This window comes from Symphalangus syndactylus, chromosome 5, assembly GCF_028878055.3.
Source record: "Symphalangus syndactylus isolate Jambi chromosome 5, NHGRI_mSymSyn1-v2.1_pri, whole genome shotgun sequence".
NCBI lineage: Eukaryota > Metazoa > Chordata > Mammalia > Primates > Hylobatidae > Symphalangus > Symphalangus syndactylus.
This window is the reverse complement of record NC_072427.2, coordinates 143212411-143235138: the sequence shown is the minus strand read 5'-3', so window position 1 is coordinate 143235138 and position 22728 is coordinate 143212411. Positions and strand designations below refer to the sequence as shown.

General features: G+C 46.7%; 1 protein-coding gene across 2 annotated transcripts in view; it reads left to right on the top strand.

Moving 5' to 3' along the window:
* GPRC5A (G protein-coupled receptor class C group 5 member A) overlaps positions 1-22728 on the top strand; it is a 31576-nt gene that overhangs the window by 2703 nt on the left and 6145 nt on the right. The window contains exons 1-2 of one of the 2 annotated variants that reach the window (XM_063639660.1): positions 2806-3048; positions 20491-21419. In XM_063639660.1, the coding sequence (XP_063495730.1) occupies positions 20498-21419 (922 nt within the window). In that variant the 5' untranslated portion in view covers positions 2806-3048; positions 20491-20497. Of the gene's footprint in view, positions 1-2805; positions 3049-20490; positions 21420-22728 lie in introns of those variants that run through there. The other variant, XM_055280585.2, reaches the window with a different exon arrangement.

The window sequence follows — 22728 nt, the reverse complement described above, 5'->3', positions numbered from 1 at the left end:
TGGCTTGAGCCCAGGAGTTGGAGGCTGTAGTGAGCTATGGTGGCCTGTGAATAGCCATTGCACTCCAACCTGGGCAACATAGTGAGACACTGTCTCTAAGAATAACAACAAAAACAAACAAAGCCAATAGCAAAGTGAAGAACAATGACTGAAGACAGGTTCAGAACAAGCATCCCCACACATGCTCTGTGTCTCACACACCCTGGACCTGCCAGACAGACACCATCCAGTGAACAGTGAACAAAGGAAAGATCAAGTACACTCATCACATTCTCATTAGGAGGACCCAATGAGAATGTGGTCCTGGGGAGGGGGTGTAGAGATAGGGTAGGATCCCCAAAACCACATCATCTTTGTTCGTTCACCATCCTCAGACTTGATGTCTTTTGCTTGATGTCATGAAACTCACCCTAGACATGGTGATTCAGACTCCGTGCTGGAAGAGCCCCCAGGGACAACTAGTGCTCACTCTCCATTGTGGTAGCCACAAGCCACACACACTTTTTGAGCAATGGAAATGTGGCTGGTCCGCACTGACAGGTGCTTTAAATATAAAAGACACACTGGGTTTTTGAGGATATAGTTGGAAACCAAAGAAGTAAAATAGCCCCTTAATATTGTTTAAAATATTGATTACATGTTGAAATGATCATATTTGGGATCTATTGGGTAAAATAAAATATATGGTATTATTAAAATTAATTTTCCTGTTTCTTTGTACTTCTTTTAATGTGGCTAGAAATTTAACGTTACATATGTGGGCCAGGTGTGGTGGCTCCCACCTGTAATCCTAGCACTTTGGAAGGCCAAGGCAGGAGGATGGCATGAACCCAGGAGTTTGAGACCAGCATGTGCAACACAGCGAGACCTTGTCTCTATAAATAATAAAAATAATTACTTGGGATGCTGAGGCGGGAAGATTGCTTGAGCCTGGGAGGTAAAGGCTTACAGTGAGCCATGATGGTACCACTGCACCCCAGCCTGGGTGACAAAGTGAGAGTGTCTCAAACAAGAAACAAACAAAAAAATTAGCCAGGTGTGGTAATGCACACATGTGGTCCTGGCTACTTGGGAGGCTGAGGTGGAAGGATAGCTTGAGCCTGGGTGATTGAGGCTGCAGTGAGCCGATTGTGCCATTGTACTCCAGCCTGGGTGACAGTGAGAACTTGTCTAAAAGAAAAAAGAAAAAAACCCCACAAAAAATAAAAAACAAATGTGGCTTGTGTTTGTGGCTTGAATTATAGTTCTATTGTACAATGGTAGTCTAGTTCAACTTCCTTCTTTTTTTTTTTTTTTTTTTGAGACGGAGTCTCGCTCTGTCACCCAGGCTGGAGTGCAGTGGCGCAATCTCGGCTCACTGCAAGCTCCGCCTCCCGGGTTCACGCCATTCTCCTGCCTCAGCCTCTCCGAGTAGCTGGGACTACAGGCGCCCACCACCACGCCCGGCTAATTTTTTGTATTTTTAGTAGAGACGGGGTTTCACCGTGGTCTCAATCTCCTGACCTCGTGATCCGCCCGCCTCGGCCTCCCAAAGTGCTGGGATTACAAGCGTGAGCCACCGCGCCCAGCCTTCAACTTCCTTCTTGAACAGATGAGAACGCTGGGGTCCAGAGAGAAGTCCCGACTTAGCGGATGGCACACACTATAAAGCACTGTCATTTGCAGTCCCACCAATCTCTCAGTACCCACCCCCGCTCTGCCACACAGACCCCTGGGAGCCTTAGGTGTGAAATGGGTGGACTCCCAGATCCCTGGGCTGCATACCTCAAAGTGTTCCAACACTCAAGGCACTGCCTGTGGTTTTTTGGGAGTGAAATAAAAACCTAACAACGGTGGGGTCATAGTCTCCAGTAGGTCACATTTTAAAAGCACTTTAGGCTCTGGAGACTTGGGGTGTGGGGAGAAGTGAAGAGAAAGCTGGGGAGCCCTGGGCCTTCCCCCATTTATTCATATGAAGAATAATCCAGATTAGTTTACCAAGCGCGCTGATAACCACTTTAAAAGCAGAGTCCCTCCTGCCTTGAGCCCCGACACAGGCGGGCAGCCACTCCAGGATTGTTCGACACGTAAACAGAGGAGTTTCGGTCCGATTGGCTTGATCCTGGAAGAGGAGTGGGCAGTGGAGGGAGGGGAAACCAGGCACCAAAGCAAATTCCTTCATTTCATAATTTCATCTGGCGCCCCCGTTCAATCAGCCTGCATTGTCGAGGCTTTAGGAGAGGCAGTTAGGAAAGGAGAGATACTGATCTCTCGGCCCCAGGGCAGCACTAATGGTGCCTGTCTAGATTCTGACAGGTGGAGCTGCTGGGCTAACTACGGACCTGGTGGGGAAGTTTTCCTTGGCTTTCACGTGGCTTTGGCTGGGCAGCCCTGAGAAGCTGGCTGCCTCATTTTTCTTAAGCCTGGCTTCCCATATGGCAGTGGCTGGGGGGAGAGTGATGGAGAGAAAGGCTAAGCTAAGGTCAAAGAAAGTGGAGGAAGGCTGGCTTGTCCCGCTGGACTTCACGGCGGAGCTGCTGCAGTCTCGCTGGCTGGGCCTTTGCCCGGGGTGGACCCGAGTGCCTGCGGGGAGGCGGGTGTGGCTCCCCCGGGAGGTGACAGCTGGCGGGGCCCGTATGGAGCTGGTCTGCTCCGGCTCCCCTCTCGTAGCCGGCGCCCTGGGACCAGCGCGTGAGCAAGTCTCGGAGGAGTCCGATGCGCTGGGCAGGGCCGGGTGGTCATCCCCGCCCAGCTTCCAGGAGTGACTGTGGCTCTGACGTCAGACGGCTTTTGGGTCATTCCCTGGCACGGGGACTTTATTTTCATAACAGCATGAAGTGCCGTGGAACTGGAATAGGCGTGTCCTCTCCCTCGACCCTCCCCCCACTTGTCCCTCTGCTCACCCCTCGCTCGTTCCCTCCCTCCGGCGAGGGCCGCCTTTATAACAACTGCTCAGAGTGCGAGGGCGGGATAGCTGTCCGAGGGCTCCCCCAGCACTGAGGAGCTCGCCTGCCGCTCTCTTGCGCGCGGGAAGCAGCACCAAGTTCACGGCCAACGCCTAGGCACTAGGTAAGTGAGGCGCCAGGAGCCCAGGGCGCTCGGGCCTCCGGATTTAAATCGTCTGGGGAGAGCGGGGCGTTGGGAGAGGTGGGATAGAAGAGGAGAGAAATCCTGGTAATGGAATACAGTTGGCTATGAGAAAAAAATTCCCTAGGAAACAGTTCCTCTAGTTTAACAACTCAGATTTTTTTTTTTTTCCTTTGCGGGTTTCCCAGGCTAAGATAGAGGCAGAGAGCAAAGAGATAATCAGGGTAATAGTTTCTGCTGGGACACATTCTGCAAACTTTGAGTAGGTGGAATCCGGCCAGGCAGGAGGTGAGCAGCTCTGGAATCACTCTGAAGGAAAAGAATAGAGGGAGAAAGATCTCAGAGGACCAACGGGACTGGGAGTGGAGGGGGAGTGGGAAACAAGGGGCAGGGGCAGGAGGGAGGACACGGTGACAGCTGCTGTTTTACCCAGATGCTGCAAAAAGCCCTTCTGAGTTTTGGGAATTAGATCTAGAAGCCCATCCCTTTTCTCTTGATGTGTGGGCGGTCAGTTCCACTCTGGTGTCCCTTGAGTTGCTCAGGAACCTTCCTGGGACAGACGAAAGTTGAATGTGCACTGAGAGCTCAGCTTCCACCACCAACTTGATAGATAGGACTTGGGAATAGCATAGATGCTGTTCAATCTGGTCCCTTAAACATCCATGGGGAAGGCTGGCAAATAGCTTTATTTTATTTTATTTTATTTTTTGAGATGGAGTTTCACTCTTGTTGCCCAGGCTGGAGTGCAACGGTGTGATCTCAGCTCACCGCGACCTTCACCTCCCGGGTTCAAGCGATTCTCTTGCCTCAGACTCCCGAGTAGCTGGGATTATAGGCATGCGCCACCACTCCTGGTTAATTTTGTATTTTTAGTAGAGACAGGGTTTCCCCATGTTGATCAGGTTGGTCTCGAACTCCCGACCTCAGGTGATCCGCCCGCCTCAGCCTCCCAAAGTGCTGGGATTACAGGTGTGAGCCACCGTGCCCGGCCACAAATAGCTTTAAACATCCTTTGGAAAGGCTAGCTAACAGCTGAAACCTGCTCAGAATCAAGGAGTTTGAAAGACTTTCCATTCCTGACTTCTTTCCAGGCTGATTTTCTCTTCAGAGGCTTGTGTAAACACCACACCTGTTGAAGAGTTTGGCAGAATCAGCCACTGCTGTGGGTTCATTCCTGAAGGGGAACACTTCAGCTACTTCAGATACAATGGGCTAGGGACCACAGGAGGGGTGAGGGCGGAGGGGGCACGCACCCTCCAGGTTTGCATGCCGGTGTCTGCTAGGTGAGGGAAGGAATGAGGGGAAGAAAGGGCCGGGACAGGTGCTACATGGGAGACAAGGGGCCTCTCCAAGGGTGTGGAGAGGTGAGTGCTTCAAGGGCAGAATGGAATGAGCAGAACCCTTTGGTTTCCCGGGAAGAGCTCTCAACCTTGAGTCAGGAAGACTGATTTCTCCTCCCAGCTCCGCAGGAACATGGAACTGTGATCAGGCAAGGGGCTGGGCCTGAGTTCCTCATAGGGGTCTTGGGGAGGCCCCCAATTTCCTCTCCTGTGTTTAGATTCTAGCCCCTCTCTATCTGCACACGTCGCCTTGGAAGTCCTCTTTAGAACTGGCTTTTTTGTATTCTAGTCTTGAATGGTAATCGAAGACAACAGGGTATGAAGAACAATTTTGACAGCGTGATTTTATTCTTCTTATTCTGGGTCCACTACTATTTAAAGTCCAAAGATTAAGCTGAGGAATTAATCTGGTGGTATAGTAAACAATACATTGAATAGTATTTTTGCTTGAGGCATCTTTGACTTCCTGAGTAGTTCAGTGATTCTCATTTTTATTGCACTGTAGTCAGACTATATGGTCTGCACGCTTCTTATTTTAGAATTTCAGATTTGTCTTTGCATTCTAAATATGCTCATTTTTGGCAAATGTTCCATTTGGACCATGGACCATAGTTCCTATTAAGCGATCATAATAGAGTAGGGATGGCAAACTACGGTCCATCGACCAAATATGGCCTCTAGCCTCTTTTTGTAAATAAAGTGATTTTTTTTGTTTTGTTTTGTTTTTGTTTTTGTTTTTGTTTTTGTTTTGAGATGGAGTCTCGCTCTTATTGCCCAGGCTGGAGTGCAGTGACACGATCTCGGCTCACTGAAACCTCCGCCTCCCGGTTTCAAGCCATTCTCCTGCCTCAGGCTCCCAAGTAGCTGGGATTACAGGCGCCCACTGCCACGCCTGGGTAATTTTTGTACTTTGAGTAGAGACAGCGTTTCACCATGTTGGCCAGACTGGTCTTAAAATCCTGAACTCAGGTGATCTGTGTGCCTCGGCCTCCCAAAGTGCTGGGATCATAGGCATGAGCAACCACCTATAATCCACTATTTTACTGAAACACAGCAATGCTCATTTGTTTATGTATCATCTATGCTGCTTTCATGCTACAAATGTGTGGCTTGCAGAGTCTAAATTGCTTGTAACCTGGCCCTTTACAGAAAATCTATGCTGATCACTGACATAGAGGATCTGAATTATATGATTAGTAATGGAGATCTAATAAGATATGAAGATAGAGAATATTTCTATTAAAGTATCCATAGAACATTTACACAATTTTACCATGTTCTTACTCATGTTGTATATTTTATCTGCCAAGGACTGGTAAAGAAGCATGAAAGTCTCATATAACCATAGTATTGTCTTTGGGTTCTCCTTGTATTTTCAGCAGCTATTTATTTATTTTGACACAGGGTCTTGCTCTGTTGCCCTGGCTGGAGTGCAGTGGCACAATCTTGGCTGACTGTAACCTCTACCTCCCAAGCTCAAGTGATCCTCTTGCCTCAGACTCTTGAGTAGCTGGGTCTACAGGCACCCACCACTATACCTGGCTAATTTTTAAATTTTTTGTAGAGATGGGATTTCACCATGTTGCCTAGGCTTGTCTCAAACTCTTGGGCTCAAGCAATCTTCCTGCCTTCACTTCCCAAAGTGCTGGGATTATAGGTGTAAGCCGCTGTACCCAGCCTTCAGTAGTTTTTGTTTTATGTATTTTGGTGCTATATTAGTTGGTGCATAAAAGTTTAGGATGGTTTTTTTTTTTTTTTTTTTTGAGACAGAGTCTTGCTCTGTCACCCAGGCTGGAGTGCAGTGGCGTGATCACGGCTCACTGCAAGCTCTGCCTCCCGGGTTCACACCATTCTCCTGCCTCAGCCTCCTGAGTAGCTGGGACTACAGGCACCCGCCACCATGCCCAGCTAATTTTTTGTATTTTTAGTAGAGACGGGGTTTCACAGTGTTAGCCAGGATGGTCTCAATCTCCTGACCTCCTGATCTGCCCCCCTTGGCCTCCCAAAGTGCTGGGATTACAGGCATGAGCTACCGCCCCTGGCCCAGTATGGTTTTATCTTCAGTGTAGAGCATCCCTAATTATTATAAAACAAGCTTTTTGGTCAATATAATACCTTTTTGCTTTGATTACAACTTTGTATGATATTAAAACCTTAACTTCTGCTTAATTATTTTACCTTGAACGACCTATTTAACTTTGTGTCTGACACATAATACTTGTTAAATAAATATCTGTTAGTATTTCTTCTTTTTGAGTTTACTTTCATTTCTTTCTGTTCTTTTGCTTTTAACTCTTGTGTATCTTTTTGTTTTAGGTTAGGTTCTTCTAGGTATGATATAGTTTAGTCTTTTTTTTTTTCAAAATAAAAGTTACCATTTACATTTCTTGTAATAATAGTTACTTGTTATTGTCATCTAATTTTAGGCCATATGGTTTGGTCATCTCCATCTCCTGCATTAGACAGTATATATCATATTTTTAGATCTACTAGGCAACTGAGTAGATGGTAGTGCCATTCTCAGGGCTTTGAAAGATAAGCTTGTAAAGAGAGGTGATGAGTTTAGCTTTGAACTTGTTGGATCCAGTGAATATTACCTTTATGTATCAGAATAAGATATTTAAATGAAGGGATCTTTGAGAGCCTTAAGATAGTATACTAGTAGAGGGCAGGCACGGTGGCTCACACCTGTAATCCCAGCACTCTGGGAAGCTGAGGCGGGCAGATCACGAGGTCATAAGTTCAAGACCATCCTGGCTAATACAGTGAAACTCCATCTCTACTAAAAATACAAAAAAAAAAAAAAATTAGCTAGGCGTGGTGGTGGGTGCCTGTAGTCCCAGCTACTCGGGAGGCTGAGGCAGGAGAATGGTGTGAACCCGGGAGGTGGAGCTTGCAGTGAGCCAAGATCGTGCCACTGCACTCCAGCCTGGGCAACATAGCGAGACTCCGTCTCACAGAAAAAAAAAAAAAGATAATATACTAGTAGAGGACTTCACTTTATTTTCCTATTTTCTGGAAATTTCATTTCTTTGAATTCTGGGCATAAGAGATTTAGAAGCTTCACTCAAAATATTAAGCTTTATTTAAAAAGATGATTTCCAGTATTTCATTTTATATTCACATTAATCAAGTCTACATGTTTTGTTTAGAGTAACAGGAAGATGGTAATATGCCCAGGGAACTACCTGGAAGTGTAGAAATCAGGGTGAACACTGTGGTTATACTTGTTTTGATCTGACTGTGGTTCTATGATGACTTATTTTCTCTCATTATTACATAGAAACTCAATTCAGTGATGTTATTCAGATGTTATTCATAAGTTATTGCCATGATTCATCACTTTTATGTCATCAGAATTGGGATGGCTACCCAGAATAGGGGATCCTGGAGATTTCCCTGTAGACGCTTTTCATTTATAGCTAATCCTTTATCAAGGGCAGAGGGATTTCTGTGGGACTTCTCCCTTAGAAGAACTCAGCCTTAGTAGAAATATGAGGATTAACATCAGCACACGTTCATCTTCAAAAAATTTTCCTCCCCATTACTCACGCTTGCCAGTAAATAACTTGCTTTGGGTAAATATTCAGCACTCAGTCTTAGTCCAAAGCATTTGCTCAGCAATCACTGTGTAGAGTACAGAGTAAGGGCGATACCAACAAATAGAAGTTTGCTCTATTTTCTTAAGAGGCTTGTTTTCTGGCCGGGCACGGTGGCTCACGCCTGTAATCCCAGCATTTTGGGAGGCCGAGGCGGGTGGATCACTCGAGATAGGGAGTTCGAGATTAGCCTGGCCAACATGGGGAAACCCCGTCTCTACTAAAAATACAAATACCAGCTGGGCGTGGTCGCGGGCGCCTGTAATCCCAGCTACTTGGGGGGCTGAGTAACGAGAATCGCTTGAACCTGGGAGGTGGACGTTGTAGTGAGCCGAGATCGTGCCACTGTACTCCTGCCTGGGCGACAAGAGCGAGACTCCATCTCAAAAAAAGAAAAAAAAAAAAAAAGAAGCTTGTTGTCTGATAGGCAACTCTGCAGTGATATTAATTTGTAATATATAACACAGATATGGAAAAACTTGAGTGCCAAGAAATATTTAATTGTAAAAACTATGAAGAGATCAACACATTTAGGGTGCAATAGGATTTCAAGCCCAGGTGCGATGGCTTACGCCTGTAATCTGAGCACTTGCGATGAGAGGCTTGTGGGGGTGGTGGATCACTTGAGCCCAGGAGTTTGAGACCAGCTTGGCCAACCTAGCAAAACCCTGCCTCTACTAAAAATATAATAATTAGCCAGGTGTGGTGGCGCGTGCTTGTAATCCAAGCTACTTAAGAGGTTGAGGCATAAGAATCGCTCTAACCTGGGAGGCAGAGGCTGCAGTGAACTGAGATCGCGCCACTGCACTCCAGCCTGGGCAACAGAGCAAGACTCGGTCTTTAAAAAAAAAAAAAAAAGGCTATAGGATTAATAGTAATAATGATAATAATTTAAAAAACTCATGATAGAAGTTAAATCTTGGGCAAAGTTTTGTAGAAATATGGTAAGTGGATCATAAACAAGAGGGAGAGGATCTTTCTGGTTAGGAGAATAATTCATGTGTTGAGGCAAAGAGCATGAGAAGACCTTAAATGAACCCAAATTCCCTTCCAGATGGAAAATACAGAACTCTAGGAAGATTTGCTTGCCTTGCATAGAGGTGGAGAGGGGAGTTAGGAAGGAAGGAGGAGATAGGTGGGAGGACTAATTGGAGAAAGGCCTTGAAGCTCAAACTGGGGCTGGATCTGCCGTGACAGACAAAAAGGAGCGAATATGCTTCTTTGCTTCTTTTTTTTTTTTTTTTTTTTTTTTGAGACCACGTCTAACTCTGTTGCCTAGGCTGGAGTGCAGTGGCATGATCTCAGCTCATTGCAGCCTCTGCCTCCAGGGTTCAAGCGGTTTTTGTGCCTCAGCCTTCTGAGTAGCTGGGACTACAGGCTACTCCTGGTTAATTTTTGTATTTGTAGTAGAGATGGAGTTTCACCATGTTGGCCAGGCTGGTCTCTTAACTCCTAACCTCAGGTGATCCATCTGCCTCGGCCTCCCAAAGTTCTGGGATCACAGGTGTGAGCCACTGCGCCCGGCCGATCATTTCTTTTTAACCTCCTTTGCGGACTCCTACCTAAATGAGATGGTGCTCCGCATGGTTCTGTCCTTGGCTTCCCATGTGATCTTGTCTCTTCTCGAGGCTTCAGATACCACTCTAGGTGATGACTGCCAGTCTGTGCTTACAGTTCAAACCTCTCCTGAGCACCAACCCATATGCCCACGGTGCAGAGACAGCACAACCCAGTGTCAAGGAGCCTGGATTTTAAAAGCCGTGTAATCTTGGGCAAGTTACGTAATTTCTCTGTGCCTCAGTTTCCTCAGCTGTTAAAGGGAGGCATAATAATAGGGTTGTTGTGAGGATTAAATAACACCGTATATGGCCAGGAGCAGTGGCTTGTGCCTGTAATCCCAGTACTTTGGGAGGCCGAGGCAGGCAGATCACCTGAGCCTCAGGAGTTGAAGAGCTGCCTGGGCAACATAGCGAGACCGCACCTCTACAAAAAATACAAAAAGTAGCCAGATGTGGTGGTGTGCACCTGTCCCAGCTATCCAGGAGGCTGAGGTGGGAGGATCACCTGAGCCCAGGAAGTCGAACCTGCCGTGAGCTGTGATTGTGCCATTGCATCACTCCAGCCTGGGCGACAGAGAGACCTTATCTCAAAAGAAAAAAAAAAGAGAAAAGAAAAGAAAGGAAACCATATATGGCTCAGAGGAAACTCTCAGGAGGACTTGGGTCTTTAGACTCTTGTTATTCCTGGATAGCTCCACTTGCAGGTCGCATATTTATCAAAGACCCAACAAAGCTACACTTAGCATCTCTCCTTGCAAGCCTATTTCTAGGCTCTGACAATGGTGCCACTCAGTTGCCTAAGCCAGAAATCTGGGAGTTAACCTGGGCTTTTCCATTCCCTAAGCCCTGTCTTTTCTACCTTCATAAAAATCTCCTACCATTTCCTGTTCATCTTTCAGGCTTCATCTCCCTGCTTTCTTCCCTAAAGCATTAAAAATTAAAAACAATTTTTTAAAACCCCACTAGGTAGAATGGGTCACTGTTTTCCACGTGCCCTCAGCATTCCCGATGTATTCCATACCTTCTTAGTTGTATGCCAGTGTGATTATTACTCCTCCCAAGGGCAGTGGCCACACTTTTATTTTTATTTATTTATTTATTTATTTAATTAGTTTTTTGTTTTGAGACAGGGTCTCACTCTGTTGCCCAGGCTGGAATGCAATGGCATGATCATAGTTCACTGCAGCCTCGAGTTCCTGGGCTCAAGCAATCCTCTTGCTTCACCGTCCGAGTAGGTGGGTCACAGGTGTGATCCTGGCTAAATTAGCAACCGGCTAATTTTTAATTTTTTTTTTTTTTTTTGTACAGCGTGGGTCTCACTATGCTGCCCAGGTTGGTCTCAAACTCCTGGGCTCAAGTGGTCCTCCCATCTCGGCCTCTCAAAATACTGGGATTACAAGTGTAAGCTACTGTGCCCGGCCAGAGTTGCTTGTTTTGGAGACTTCTCAGCAAGCCAATGCTTGAATATATGGTGGTTTAAATGGAGAGAGGTTGGGGTCAGGGAGCAAAGCTCTAGAGATGATGACAGTGATTTAGAGGTGAAAAGGAGGATGGAATTATGATTATGACTACTCATAAAGAGCTATTCTTCCTGACCATGTGACACTGGACATGTACCTTCCTCACTCTGTTAGCTTTCTCACCTATAAAATGGGCTGTAGGAGTGTTAAATGAGGTAATGGATGTAAAAGCATGTAAATGAGAGAATATGTGTAAAAACATATAACTACTCAGCATAGTGCCTGACTCATAATAGGACTCAGGAGGTGACAGTGGCTGTCATTATTCTTACTCATAATCACATCATGACTGTTATTACTACTGATTGAATGTAGCAATACGAGAATAGACAGAAAATGAAAATGCTAGAAAGTCACACATTTTCAGGGCTGGGTTGGTGTGAAGACACATTTTGACAGAATGAGAGGAATCGCATAGGAAGGAAGACAGTCAGTTTGTCTTTGCAAGGTTCTGGGCCCCAGGTGATTCATTCTCAGATGCTCTGGGAAGGGCTGTGTAGAATCAGCATGGACAAACTTCCAGGCCTAGTCACAAGCAACTCTAGACACTTTCCCCATGTCGCTGGTTGCGAAGAGGAGTCTCAGGCTAGAAACCCAAAGCGGGAGACTCATCACATGTTCACATTTGTCCCTGCACAGTGGTCAGTGCTGTGTGTCAGTCAAGGCCACGTCTAGGGTCAGCGCTGCTCCAGGAGCCTCTGGCTTTGTCCTTCAGGTGGGCAGTCCCCTGGTGTGCCTCTTCTTCAGACCCTTCAACCTTACCTCCAGCCCTGGCTTTTAGTTTGGATAGGAGTTTGTGGCACATACTCTTTTAATGACAGGAGATGGGGCAAGAATGAGGATGAGGGGGAGAAAGAAAGAGATCTGGAAGTTTTGTACATGAAGCTCCCCAGGTGGGTGAACGGTGGAGCCGAACATGAGCTCAGACCATGTAGTTCAGCAGCATGTCCTGCATTTTATAGATGAGAGAGGCTTTGAGAGGTCAAGCGACTTACTTGTTCACACAGCCTGGCAGCTGAAACCCCTTCTCCCTAAAGGGGAGGAGGAACAGAGGGCTTGGAGTTGAGCCCAAGAAATGGCTTCGCCCTCCTCTTCCTTTCCGCTCTCTTCCTCTTGTTTTTATTCTTCCCTTCCCTCTCCCTCTCCCCCACTGGTTTTTTAAAATATTTCTTTTGGGGCCGGGCGCGGTGGCTCACACCTGTAATCCCAGCACTTTGGGAGGCCGAGGTGGGCCTGAGGTTGGGAGGTCGAGACCAGCCTGACCAACATGGAGAAACCCCATCTCTACTAAAAATACAAAATTAGCTGGGTGTGGTGGCGCATGCTTGTAATCCCAGCCACTTGGGAGGCTGAGGCAGGAGAATCGCTTGAACCTGGGAGGTGGTGGTTGCAGTGAGCTGAGATCACGCCATTGCACTCCAGCCTGGGCAACAAGAGTAAAAACTCCGTCTCAAAAACAAACAAACAAACAAACAAACCTAAAAAACAAACAAAAGAACCAAAAACCCCTTTCTTTCATGCCTAGATTCATTCCTAAAGGGTTTAAGACAGCACCAAGTGATTCCAGGATCTCAGCTGTGGGCATCCTTGTGTTACTGGATAGCTGTGTGTTAACTGTTAGCAGCTGGAATAAGTGAAGAGGGTCTCATCCTCATACTCAAAGTCCTTTGCTCATGCCCAAGGCCAGAGGCTACTCATGCTGAAACATTACCATCTCCCTCCAAAGTGCAGGGTTTAGTCACTGAGTACTGGGTGGAGCACACGGCTGGATCCCAGTTAATCCCTCCCTGCTTGCCAGTAAAACCTCAGGATTCATGCTTTCCTGGGAGCCACCTGCGGCCACTAAGATAGGAGCGGGGTTCAGACATGGCCAGGCATTCCTAATCTCAGACCCAAAGTGCAATTTTTGGCAGCCTGCGTGAGAAGGAGGGTGGGAGGAAAGGTGGTTAGAACTAAGGATAGCAGCCTGGGGGCTTGAGAGGAAACCGGCACAGCCCATCCTACCCCATCTCACGAGCAGCCCGTCCTCCTCCTGACTCCCCTTACCCCACACACCGAGCGCCATTCTCTTGCTGCCTTGTCTATTCTGGTTAGGTACTTACTGAGCATCAGGTGCTAGGCAAGTGGCTGGGGAGAGAGAATGTTTAATGACTCAGTCTCCGCCTGCACAGAGCCTTTGAGTCTAGAGGGAGACACAGACTTACTGACAGGCTGGGTTGTGTAATAAGTGCTATGAGAGGAAAAGCTGAGAACGTCTGAGAATTTATGAGATGTGTGTCTCATCAGACTTGGGCATCAAAAAAAACAAACAAAAAAATAAAACAAAAAAACCATCCTGGAGGAAAGGACCTCTACGTCAAGTGAAGGGGTGGGGTCCGTTTGGTCTTTATAGGAGCAAGTTCTTTGTTGGCTGGACTCTAGATCTCCCGTCCTTTGACTTTGGTTACAAATAATATCCAAACCACCGCTAGTCTCATTCTCTTTTCTCCTTCCTGCTCTAGCCCTTTGCTCCTCTCCCAGGCTGTTTCTCCAGCTCCAGACAGTTCATAGTCCTAAATGCTGATCACTTCTCTTTTCCCTCTCAAATGCTGCTTTCTAGGAATCATTTTTAGTTTTTCAGAACCCTGTCCGTCTCTTCCAATCCCGTGGTGTCTTTCCCTTACCTGGGTCATTCTCTGGGCAATGTGGCACCCTTTCAGTGCAGACTTGTTTATTAATATAACTCCAGTGAGTTTTATTTTCCTCTTACTAAATTCAAAGTACTCAGAACATTTTAGACTTTTAGACTTGTTGAGCAATCCCTATCAGCTTAGGGATGGGGTGGGGGAGGCTAACAGAGGTGAATTAAGAATGATAGGCCGGGCGCGGTGGCTCACGCTTGTAATCCCAGCACTTTGGGAGGCCGAGGCGGGCGGATCACGAGGTCAGGAGATCGAGACCACGGTGAAACCCCGTCTCTACTAAAAATACAAAAAAAATTAGCCGGGCGTGGTGGCGGGCGCCTGTAGTCCCAGCTACTCGGAGAGGCTGAGGCAGGTGAATGGCGTGAACCCGGGAGGTGGAGCTTGCAGTGAGCCGAGATTGCGCCACTGCACTCCAGCCTGGGCGACAGAGCGAGACTCCGTCTCGAAAAAAAAAAAAAAAAAAAAAAAAGAATGATAATTCCAAACTAATTAGTCATCCAGATTAAAAAAAATTTTGACTAAGAAGGTTTTATTTTTTAAAGACATTTGTGAGAGAATTGGGAAATACGAATCCTAACTAGATAGTTGATAATAAAGGATTCTTGTTTGTTATTAAAGTGTGGTTAATAAGGAGTTTTTATCTTTTAGAGAGACATTCTAGGCTGGACATGGGGGCTCACACCTGTAATCCCAGCACTTTGGGAGGCCGAGGGGGAGAGGATCCTTTGAAGCCAGGAGTTCAAGACCAGCCTGGGGAACATAGCAGGACTCCATCTCTACAAAAAATAAAGATTAAAAAAATTAGCCAGGTGTGGTGGCATGCACTTGTAGTTTCAGCTTCTTGGGGGTGCTGAGGTGGGAAGATACCTTGAGCGCAGGAAGTCAGGGCTCCAGTGAGCCACAATCACACCACTGCACTCCACCCTGGGTGACAGAGTGAGAATCTATCTCAAAAAGAAAAAAAAGGGCCGGGCACGGTGGCTCACACCTGCAATCCCAGCACTTTGGGATGCCGAGGGGGGAGGATCACCTGAGGTCGGGAGTTTGAGACCAGCTTGATCAACATGGAGAAACTCTGTCTCTACTAAAAATACAAAATTAGCCGGGCGTGGTGGCGCATGCCTGTAATCCCAGCTACTTGGGAGGATGTGGTAGGAGAATCGCTTGAACCTGGGAGGTGGAGGTTGCGGTGAGCCGAGATCGTGCTGTTGCACTCCAGCCTGGGCAACAAGAGTGAAACTCCGCCTCAAATAGAAAAGAAAAAAGAAAAAAAAATACACATACTATTTATAGATAAAATTATATGTCTGAGACTTGCTTAAAAATAGTCTAGGGAGTGGGGTGGGGAATGCAGACGAAGCAAAATTGGCCATATAGTAATAATTTTTGAAATGAAATGCTGGATATATGGGACTCCATTATAAAACTTTCTATAATGAAAACAAGTTTTTTTTTAATTTTTAATTTTTAAAAAATAGACACAGTGTCTTATTCTATCTCCCAGGCAGAATTGCAGTGATGTGATCATAGCTCACTGCAACTTCGAAATCCTGGGCTCAAGCAATCCTCCTATCTCGGCCTCTTGAGTAGCTGGGACTACAAGTGTGCCCCTCCGCACCTGGCTAATTTTTACATTTTTATTTTTCTAGAGACAGTGGTCTCACCAGCTTGCCCAGGCTGGTCTTGAATTCCTGGGCTCAAGCCATCAGCCCGCTTCAGCCTCCCAAAGTGCTAGGATTAAAGGCCTGAGCCACAGCGCCTGGCCTAAATAATGTTTTAAAGGCACTTCAAGAACGATTTCTCCATTCCTCGTTGCATGATTGGGAGGTGGGAGGTGGAGGTGACATTTGGGGAAACTGGTGTTTTCTTCTCTTTACACCCACTGCCATTACTTTTGTTGGATCCTGGTCTGTGGGTGCTATAAGGCCCTGAGACTCAGCACCCTCCTGTGCAGCTGCAGAGGAAGAAGAGCCTATAGGTTCTAGACGGGGGCTCTGCCTTACCTCCTGTCTGTCCAGTACCAGAACTGTTCTTGAGGCAAACACCACATCAATCTCTGTCAAGATTTAGAGTCTTCAGGTTCAAAGTCCCTCATAACAATCCAGTCCCTCATAATGATCAGGTAATTATGATAACAACTACTTGTCCACAAACAGTAATACCTGATGGGTGGGGAAGGAGCAATTGGCAGGGAGGGGCAGGGAGAGGGAGAGATCAAAGGGAGGAGGGAAATACCTTTCCTGCTAGACGACGCCCTGGTGATTAATCTGCCGGGGTGTGGAGAGGCACAGTGAAGTGCACACGACCTGAGTTCCTTCCCCATGCCACCCTTGAGGGACATAGGGTCTTCCTCTTCCACATTCACGGTGTAGCCTGGGAGAGCCCTCATACCTCCTCTTTCCCATGTCAAAGAGGGGACCAAAGAGGGGACATTTGTAGGCAAGGCGGATCAGACTTGGGTGCTTGGATTGCAGGGGCTGTCTATATCCGAACCTCATTTGCCTTTTTCTTCCTGTTTCTCATTCTGCACTGCCCTGTAGAGGTATAGCCCATTCTTTGTGCTCTGCCTGTGGTAGTGATGGCTGTGGTGTAGATTCCAGGAGGGCAGAGTGTGCAGGTGACAGACTCACTGTGAGGGAAGGCGGTGGGAGGCCCATGGCCATAGTGACAGGTGCCATCCGTTTCTCTCTTCTACTGTGGTAGAAGTGGAAACGTGTCTGTTTCTGCCTTTACCATTGAGTGCTTAGAGCAGTGATCGGCACATAGTGGTGCTCGGTAAATATTTGTTGAATGAATGACTACATAAAATAAAGTTAAGATTGGGGAGCCAAATTTTATTAAAATTCAGGAAGATCGATTTAAGCTATATCTGGTGTCACTTTAACACACTATACATAATATTGTGATAATATATATTCACATGATATTCACATATGTATCATACATGCATATGTATATATACATATGTACAATCTTTTCCTACTTGCTATATGAATTAAATAATTTTGGTAAGAGAACTCTCTCTTCTAGTGGAAAAGAAAATTTTTTGGTTTTTTTTTTTTTTTTTTTTGAGATGGAGTCTCACTCTGTCGCCCAGGCTGGAGTGCATTGGCATGATCCCCGCTCACTGCACCTCTGCCTCCCAGGTTCAAGCGATTCTTCTGTCTCAGCCTCCCGAGTAGCTGGGATTACAGGTGTGTGCCACTATGCCCGGCTAATTTTTGTATTTTTAGTAGAGACAAGGTTTCGCCATGTTGGCCAGGCTGGTCTCAAACTCCTGACCTCAGGTGATCTGCCCGCCTTGGCCTCCCAAAGTGCTGGAATTATAGGCATAAGCCACTGTGCCCGGTCAAGAAGGTTGTTTTTTCCGAGATGTTTTTTCTGCTCTAAGGAAAGAGGCAGGATTCAGGGGATGCTTTGTATCTTTTCCTGCTTCCCAACCCCAGTCCTTCCTCTTGTTTTGGATTTCTTGCTGCATCATCTCTGTCCCTCTTTAGGGCTGGAGGTGACCTCTGCAAGCCTTGCCTTCCTCTAACTCTAGCCTCTTTCCTGCCACACCATAGTTCTAGTCCATTCAAAACTTTTTAATGCCACGTGAACAATCTCATTGGGAAACAAAAAACTCAAGAAAAAAAATCCCATGCCCGAAAAGCATGGAACACAACAAAAAGAATAGTGTAGAAGACACTTAAATAAGCAATAAAATAACTTGAATAAAATTGTGGAGAAACTGGACTATAGTTATGTCTAGCCTTGTTGAATCTCAACATCTTATTCGACATTGACTTTGGAATTTGCGAGCCACCTGTTTTGAGGAAATGGGGACACTCCTTTCTCTTTTCCAATTTCCCAATTTATCTTCCCACTTGTGCCCTGAATCCTGAGGACTTAGATTTCCTAGGGGTATGGTCAAGGAGCTGGGTCTAAAATTCACAGGAAGATTGTAGGGGCAGAGAAAGAAGCCTTTCTCCTGACAGATTAAGGACAGATATATGGGAAGTAAACTGTAATATAGCTAGTGGATTCCTGATTATCCGAATGAGTAAGTAGATTTCTCGCTTTGTGGATGGTCCATTACCTGGGATCTTCTATCCTCCTGGGGCTGAACTAGGAGAGTGGAACCAGAGTCATAATGAGGCATCTGATGAGGGGGAGGGGTAGGGAGAGAGAGAAAGAGACGTAGAGAGAAGGAGAGAGAGAAGGATATCTCAGATCTCATTTTAAGGCTAATTTGAGAGGAGACACATAGAGTACTTGAGAACCTGGGTCCTGGCACCAGACAACCTGGATTGAGATCCTGGCTCTGCCATTTCCTGGTTGTATGATGTTGGGCATATAACTTGACTTCTCTCTGTCTCAGTTTCCTCATCTGTAAAATAGGGATAATAGTTTTACCTCATAGGGTTGCTATGAAATGAAGTAAGTAATGTATATATAGAGTGATTAGAAGTAAAAATTTGAGGCCGGGCAGGGTGACTCAACACCTATAATCCCAGCACGTTGGGAGGCCGAGGCAGGAGGATTGATTGAGCCCAGGAATTTGAGACCAGCCTGGGCAACATGGTGAAACCCCATCTCTACAAAAATACAAAAATTAGCCGGGTGTGGTGGCGCATGCCTGTAGTCCCAGCTACTCAGGAGGCTGAGGTCGGGGGAGGATGGCTTGAGCCCAGGAGGTGGAGCTTGCAGTGAGTTGACATTGCACCACTGCACTCCAGCCTGGGTGACAGAGCGAGGCTCTGTTCCCCCCAGCCCCCAAACAAGGAGTAAAAATTGGAGCCATACTAAAAATGAACATGTTAGCTATGAAGATTATTTTTTGTTGGATTACCCGCTATTTATGTGCCATCCAGGATGTTCCTCTTTACAGGTAGCCAATTTAGAGCTGGTTATGACAGACAAGAATGCTTTCATAAATTCTTGGAATTAGTGGAGCCATCTTTACACATCTTAAGAAGGAGGCCGGGCACGGTGGCTCACACCTGTGATCCCAGCACTTTGGGAGGCCGAAGCAATTTGAGACCAACCTGAGGTCGGGAGTTTGAGACCAGCCTGACCAACATACAGAAACCCCATCTCTACTAAAAATACAAAATTAGGCCGGGCGCGGTGGCTCACGCTTGTAATCCCAGCACTTTGGGAGGCCGAGGCGGGCGGATCACGAGGTCAGGAGATCGAGACCACGGTGAAACCCCGTCTCTACTAAAAAATACAAAAAATTAGCCGGGCGTGGTGGCGGGCGCCTGTAGTCCCAGCTACTCAGAGAGGCTGAGGCAGGAGAATGGTGTGAACCCGGGAGGCGGAGCGTGCAGTGAGCCGAGATTGCGCCACTGCACTCCAGCCTGGGCGACAGAGCGAGACTCCGTCTCAAAAAAAAAAAAAAAAAAAAAAAATACAAAATTAGCTGGGCGTGGTGGCGCATGCCTGTAATCTCAGCTACTCGGGAGGCTGAGGCAGAATTGCTTGAACCCAGGAGGCAGAGGTTGCGGTGAGCCAAGATCCTGCCATTGCACTCCAGCCTGGGCAAAGAGTGCAACTCCGTCTAAAAAAAAAAAAAAAACCCAAAAACAAATCTTAAAGAGGAGGGGCAGGATCATTCTGAACCACAAAGCCTAAGAAGAGGACCCAGCCACTGGCTCAGAAGGGAATGCTCGGCCTTCTGTAAAAAATCTACCATTCGGAGACCATCCTGGGTAACATGGTGAAACCCCGTCTCTACTAAAAATACAAAAAAACCATTAGCCGGGCATGGTGGCACATGCCTGTAGTACCAGCTACTTGGGAGGCTGAGGCAGGAGAATCACTTGAACCCGGGAGGCGGAGCTTGCAGTGAGCCAAGATCGTGTCACTGCACTCCAGCCTGGGCGACAGAGCGAGATTCTGTCTCAAAAAAAAAAAAAGAGAAAGAAAAATCTACCATTCAGATAACTCCTCTTATCCATGAGAGAATAGGATGCTTACAAATGATAACTGTATCAGGGCCAAAGGTAGAGGCTGTGAAATTATGATTAAAGTGTTAACTTCAAGTTTAGATAGTTCCATGTTCACTAATTCCTAAGAAAACACTAGCAAAAAAATATCAGTAACCCTGGCAGGTTATTTGTAATATATATGTGTATATATATTTCAAGAGACAGGGTCTTGCTCTGTTGCCCAGGCTGGGGTGCAGTGATGTGATCATAGCTCACTGCATCCTTGAACTCCTGGACTCAAGTGATATTCCCACCTCAGCCTTTTGAGTAGCTGGGACTACAGGTGTGTGCCACCATGCCCAGCTAATTTTTTTATATAAAGATTGAGTCTTGCTATGTTGCCCAGTCTGGTCTCAAACTTTGGAGAGCAAATGATCCTCCTGCCTCAGACTCCTGAAGTGCTGGGATTATAGGCATGAGCCAACATGTCCAGCCCTGTGAAGCTTTTTGAGATTAGACTTCAAAATACCTCTTCAGAGTGTTAGGTTCTCTGGCTTTAAGGTAAATATTAATATAGTTAAACTGGGGGAAGGGACGTATGGGATTTCTTCCTGTTCTTCAACAGATTTTAGAATTTACTACAGGAGGTAGGGGAAAGTTAGTAACTTTACTTACTGTAGTAAGCTCAAAGTCAAAACCCTGGCTAAACATGCAAAATTGGTTTCCTAATCCTTGTTTAGTCTTCTGTGTCTGAGGACTGTGTTAGGAGATTCACCACCTTCTCCCCACTCCAACATTCCTTTTCTGCAGGTCCAGAATGGCTACAACAGTCCCTGATGGTTGCCACAGTGGCCTGAAATCCAGGTACTACAGACTTTGTGATAAGGCTGAAGCTTGGGGCATTGTCCTAGAAACGGTGGCCACAGCTGGGGTTGTGACCTCGGTGGCCTTCATGCTCGCTCTCCCGATCCTCGTCTGCAAGGTGCAGGACTCCAACAGGCGAAAAATGCTGCCTACTCAGTTCCTCTTCCTCCTGGGTGTGTTGGGCATCTTTGGCCTCACCTTCGCCTTCATCATCAGACTGGACGGGAGCACAGGGCCCACACGCTTCTTCCTCTTTGGGATCCTCTTTTCCATCTGCTTCTCCTGCCTCCTGGCTCACGCTCTCAATCTGACCAAGCTCGTCCGGGGGAGGAAGCCCCTCTCCCTGTTGGTGATTCTGGGTCTGGCCGTGGGCTTCAGCCTAGTCCAGGATGTCATCGCTATCGAATATATTGTCCTGACCATGAACAGGACCAACGTCAATGTCTTTTCTGAGCTTTCCGCTCCTCGTCACAATGAAGACTTTGTCCTCCTGCTCATCTACGTCCTCTTCTTGATGGCGCTGACCTTCCTCATGTCCTCCTTCACCTTCTGTGGTTCCTTCACGGGCTGGAAGAGACATGGGGCCCACATCTACCTCACGATGCTCCTCTCCATTGCCATCTGGGTGGCCTGGATCACCCTGCTCATGCTTCCGGACTTTGACCACAGGTGGGATGACACCATCCTCAGCTCCGCCTTGGCTGCCAATGGCTGGGTGTTCCTGTTGGCTTATGTTAGTCCTGAGTTTTGGCTGCTCACAAAGCAACGAAACCCCATGGATTATCCTGTTGAGGATGCTTTCTGTAAACCTCAACTCATGAAGAAGAGCTATGGTGTGGAGAACAGAGCCTACTCTCAAGAGGAAATCACTCAAGGTACAGACGCAGCCTGGCTAGGCAGAGAATCCCTTGTAGAAAGGTGGCGGAGAATCATAGGATATTATAACTATAGGGAATATGCAAGATTTTCCAGGTTATACCCTTGATAGAATAGATAAGTTCCTTAAGGCTCAGATCTTGCTTAAAATCGTCCAGCCTGTTAGAGACAAGTAGAACACGAAGCTGGCCTCTGAAGTCTTGATTGAGTACTTTGTACAGTTGGTGTAGAGGGGGAGAGCCCTCCTTACTTCCCCTTTCTTGTGCTGTAATTTCCTGTGGGGCAGAACACCTCAGAGGTTTCTGTGCATCAAAATAAGATGCAGCAAAGACATGGAAAAGGGATAACGAGACAAATTCCCAGCAATAAGTAGGTGAGGTTGTGTTTTTTATAAAAGATAACGAGGGATTCCTTCCAGAAATGTGGAGCCTTTGTAGATTTCAGTGCATAAAACCAAGCCATGATTTCCTGCAGTGATCACAGAGCAGAGAAGGGAGAAAGCCCTTTTATCACAAACCAGCAGGAAATCTCTGTAAAATTGGTAAGGATTCTGGTTTAGTGCAAAGAACCACATTTTTTGTGTGTGTTTCTGGGCCCATGGGAAGGCACAGATCATATTTGACATACAAGAATCAAATGATTCGGGCCAGGCATGGTGGCTCACTCGTGTAATCCCAGCACTCTGGGAGGCTGAGGTGGGAGGATTGCTTGAGCCCAGAAGTTTGAGACCAGCTTGGGCAAAATAGCAAGACGTCATCTCTATTAAAAAAAAAAAAAAATCAAATGATTTTGCTCTTATCTGGAGTTGTGAGAAGCCAGATGTTCTCGTGTTGTTTCCATAAGCAAAAGAGGCTAAACTGATGGCCAGCAAGTGCCCCTGCTCATAGCGACCTATTCATTGGTCTCCAGGGTTTACACTGACCTTTAAGTCTAATCACAGGGGGTGGGTGGTTTTGGGATAGGAATGAGGAACCTCCAAGGCCACGTTCTTAGCTCCAGCTAAAAAGGGTCTTTCCTTTGCTCTTAAGCCTGAGGAACTTCCTGGTGCTACTCACTGCAGCTATGGTCCCTCTCTAGGGCACTTGGAAGTCTGAAGGGAGGCGGAGGAGGGCAGGAGGGGTTATTTAACCACCCAGCCCCTCCTGTCCGTTCCGTGGCTTCACTCCATCACCTCACTCCTGTACTTCCTGTTCTCATTCACTGATGAGTCTTCCTTCCTTCATTCATTTTAAGGGCCACTGTCAGCTTTCTCCCTTAAAATGCTTCTCTGGCCTCCATGCTTTGCTGCTCACTTTCCTCCCTGGCTCC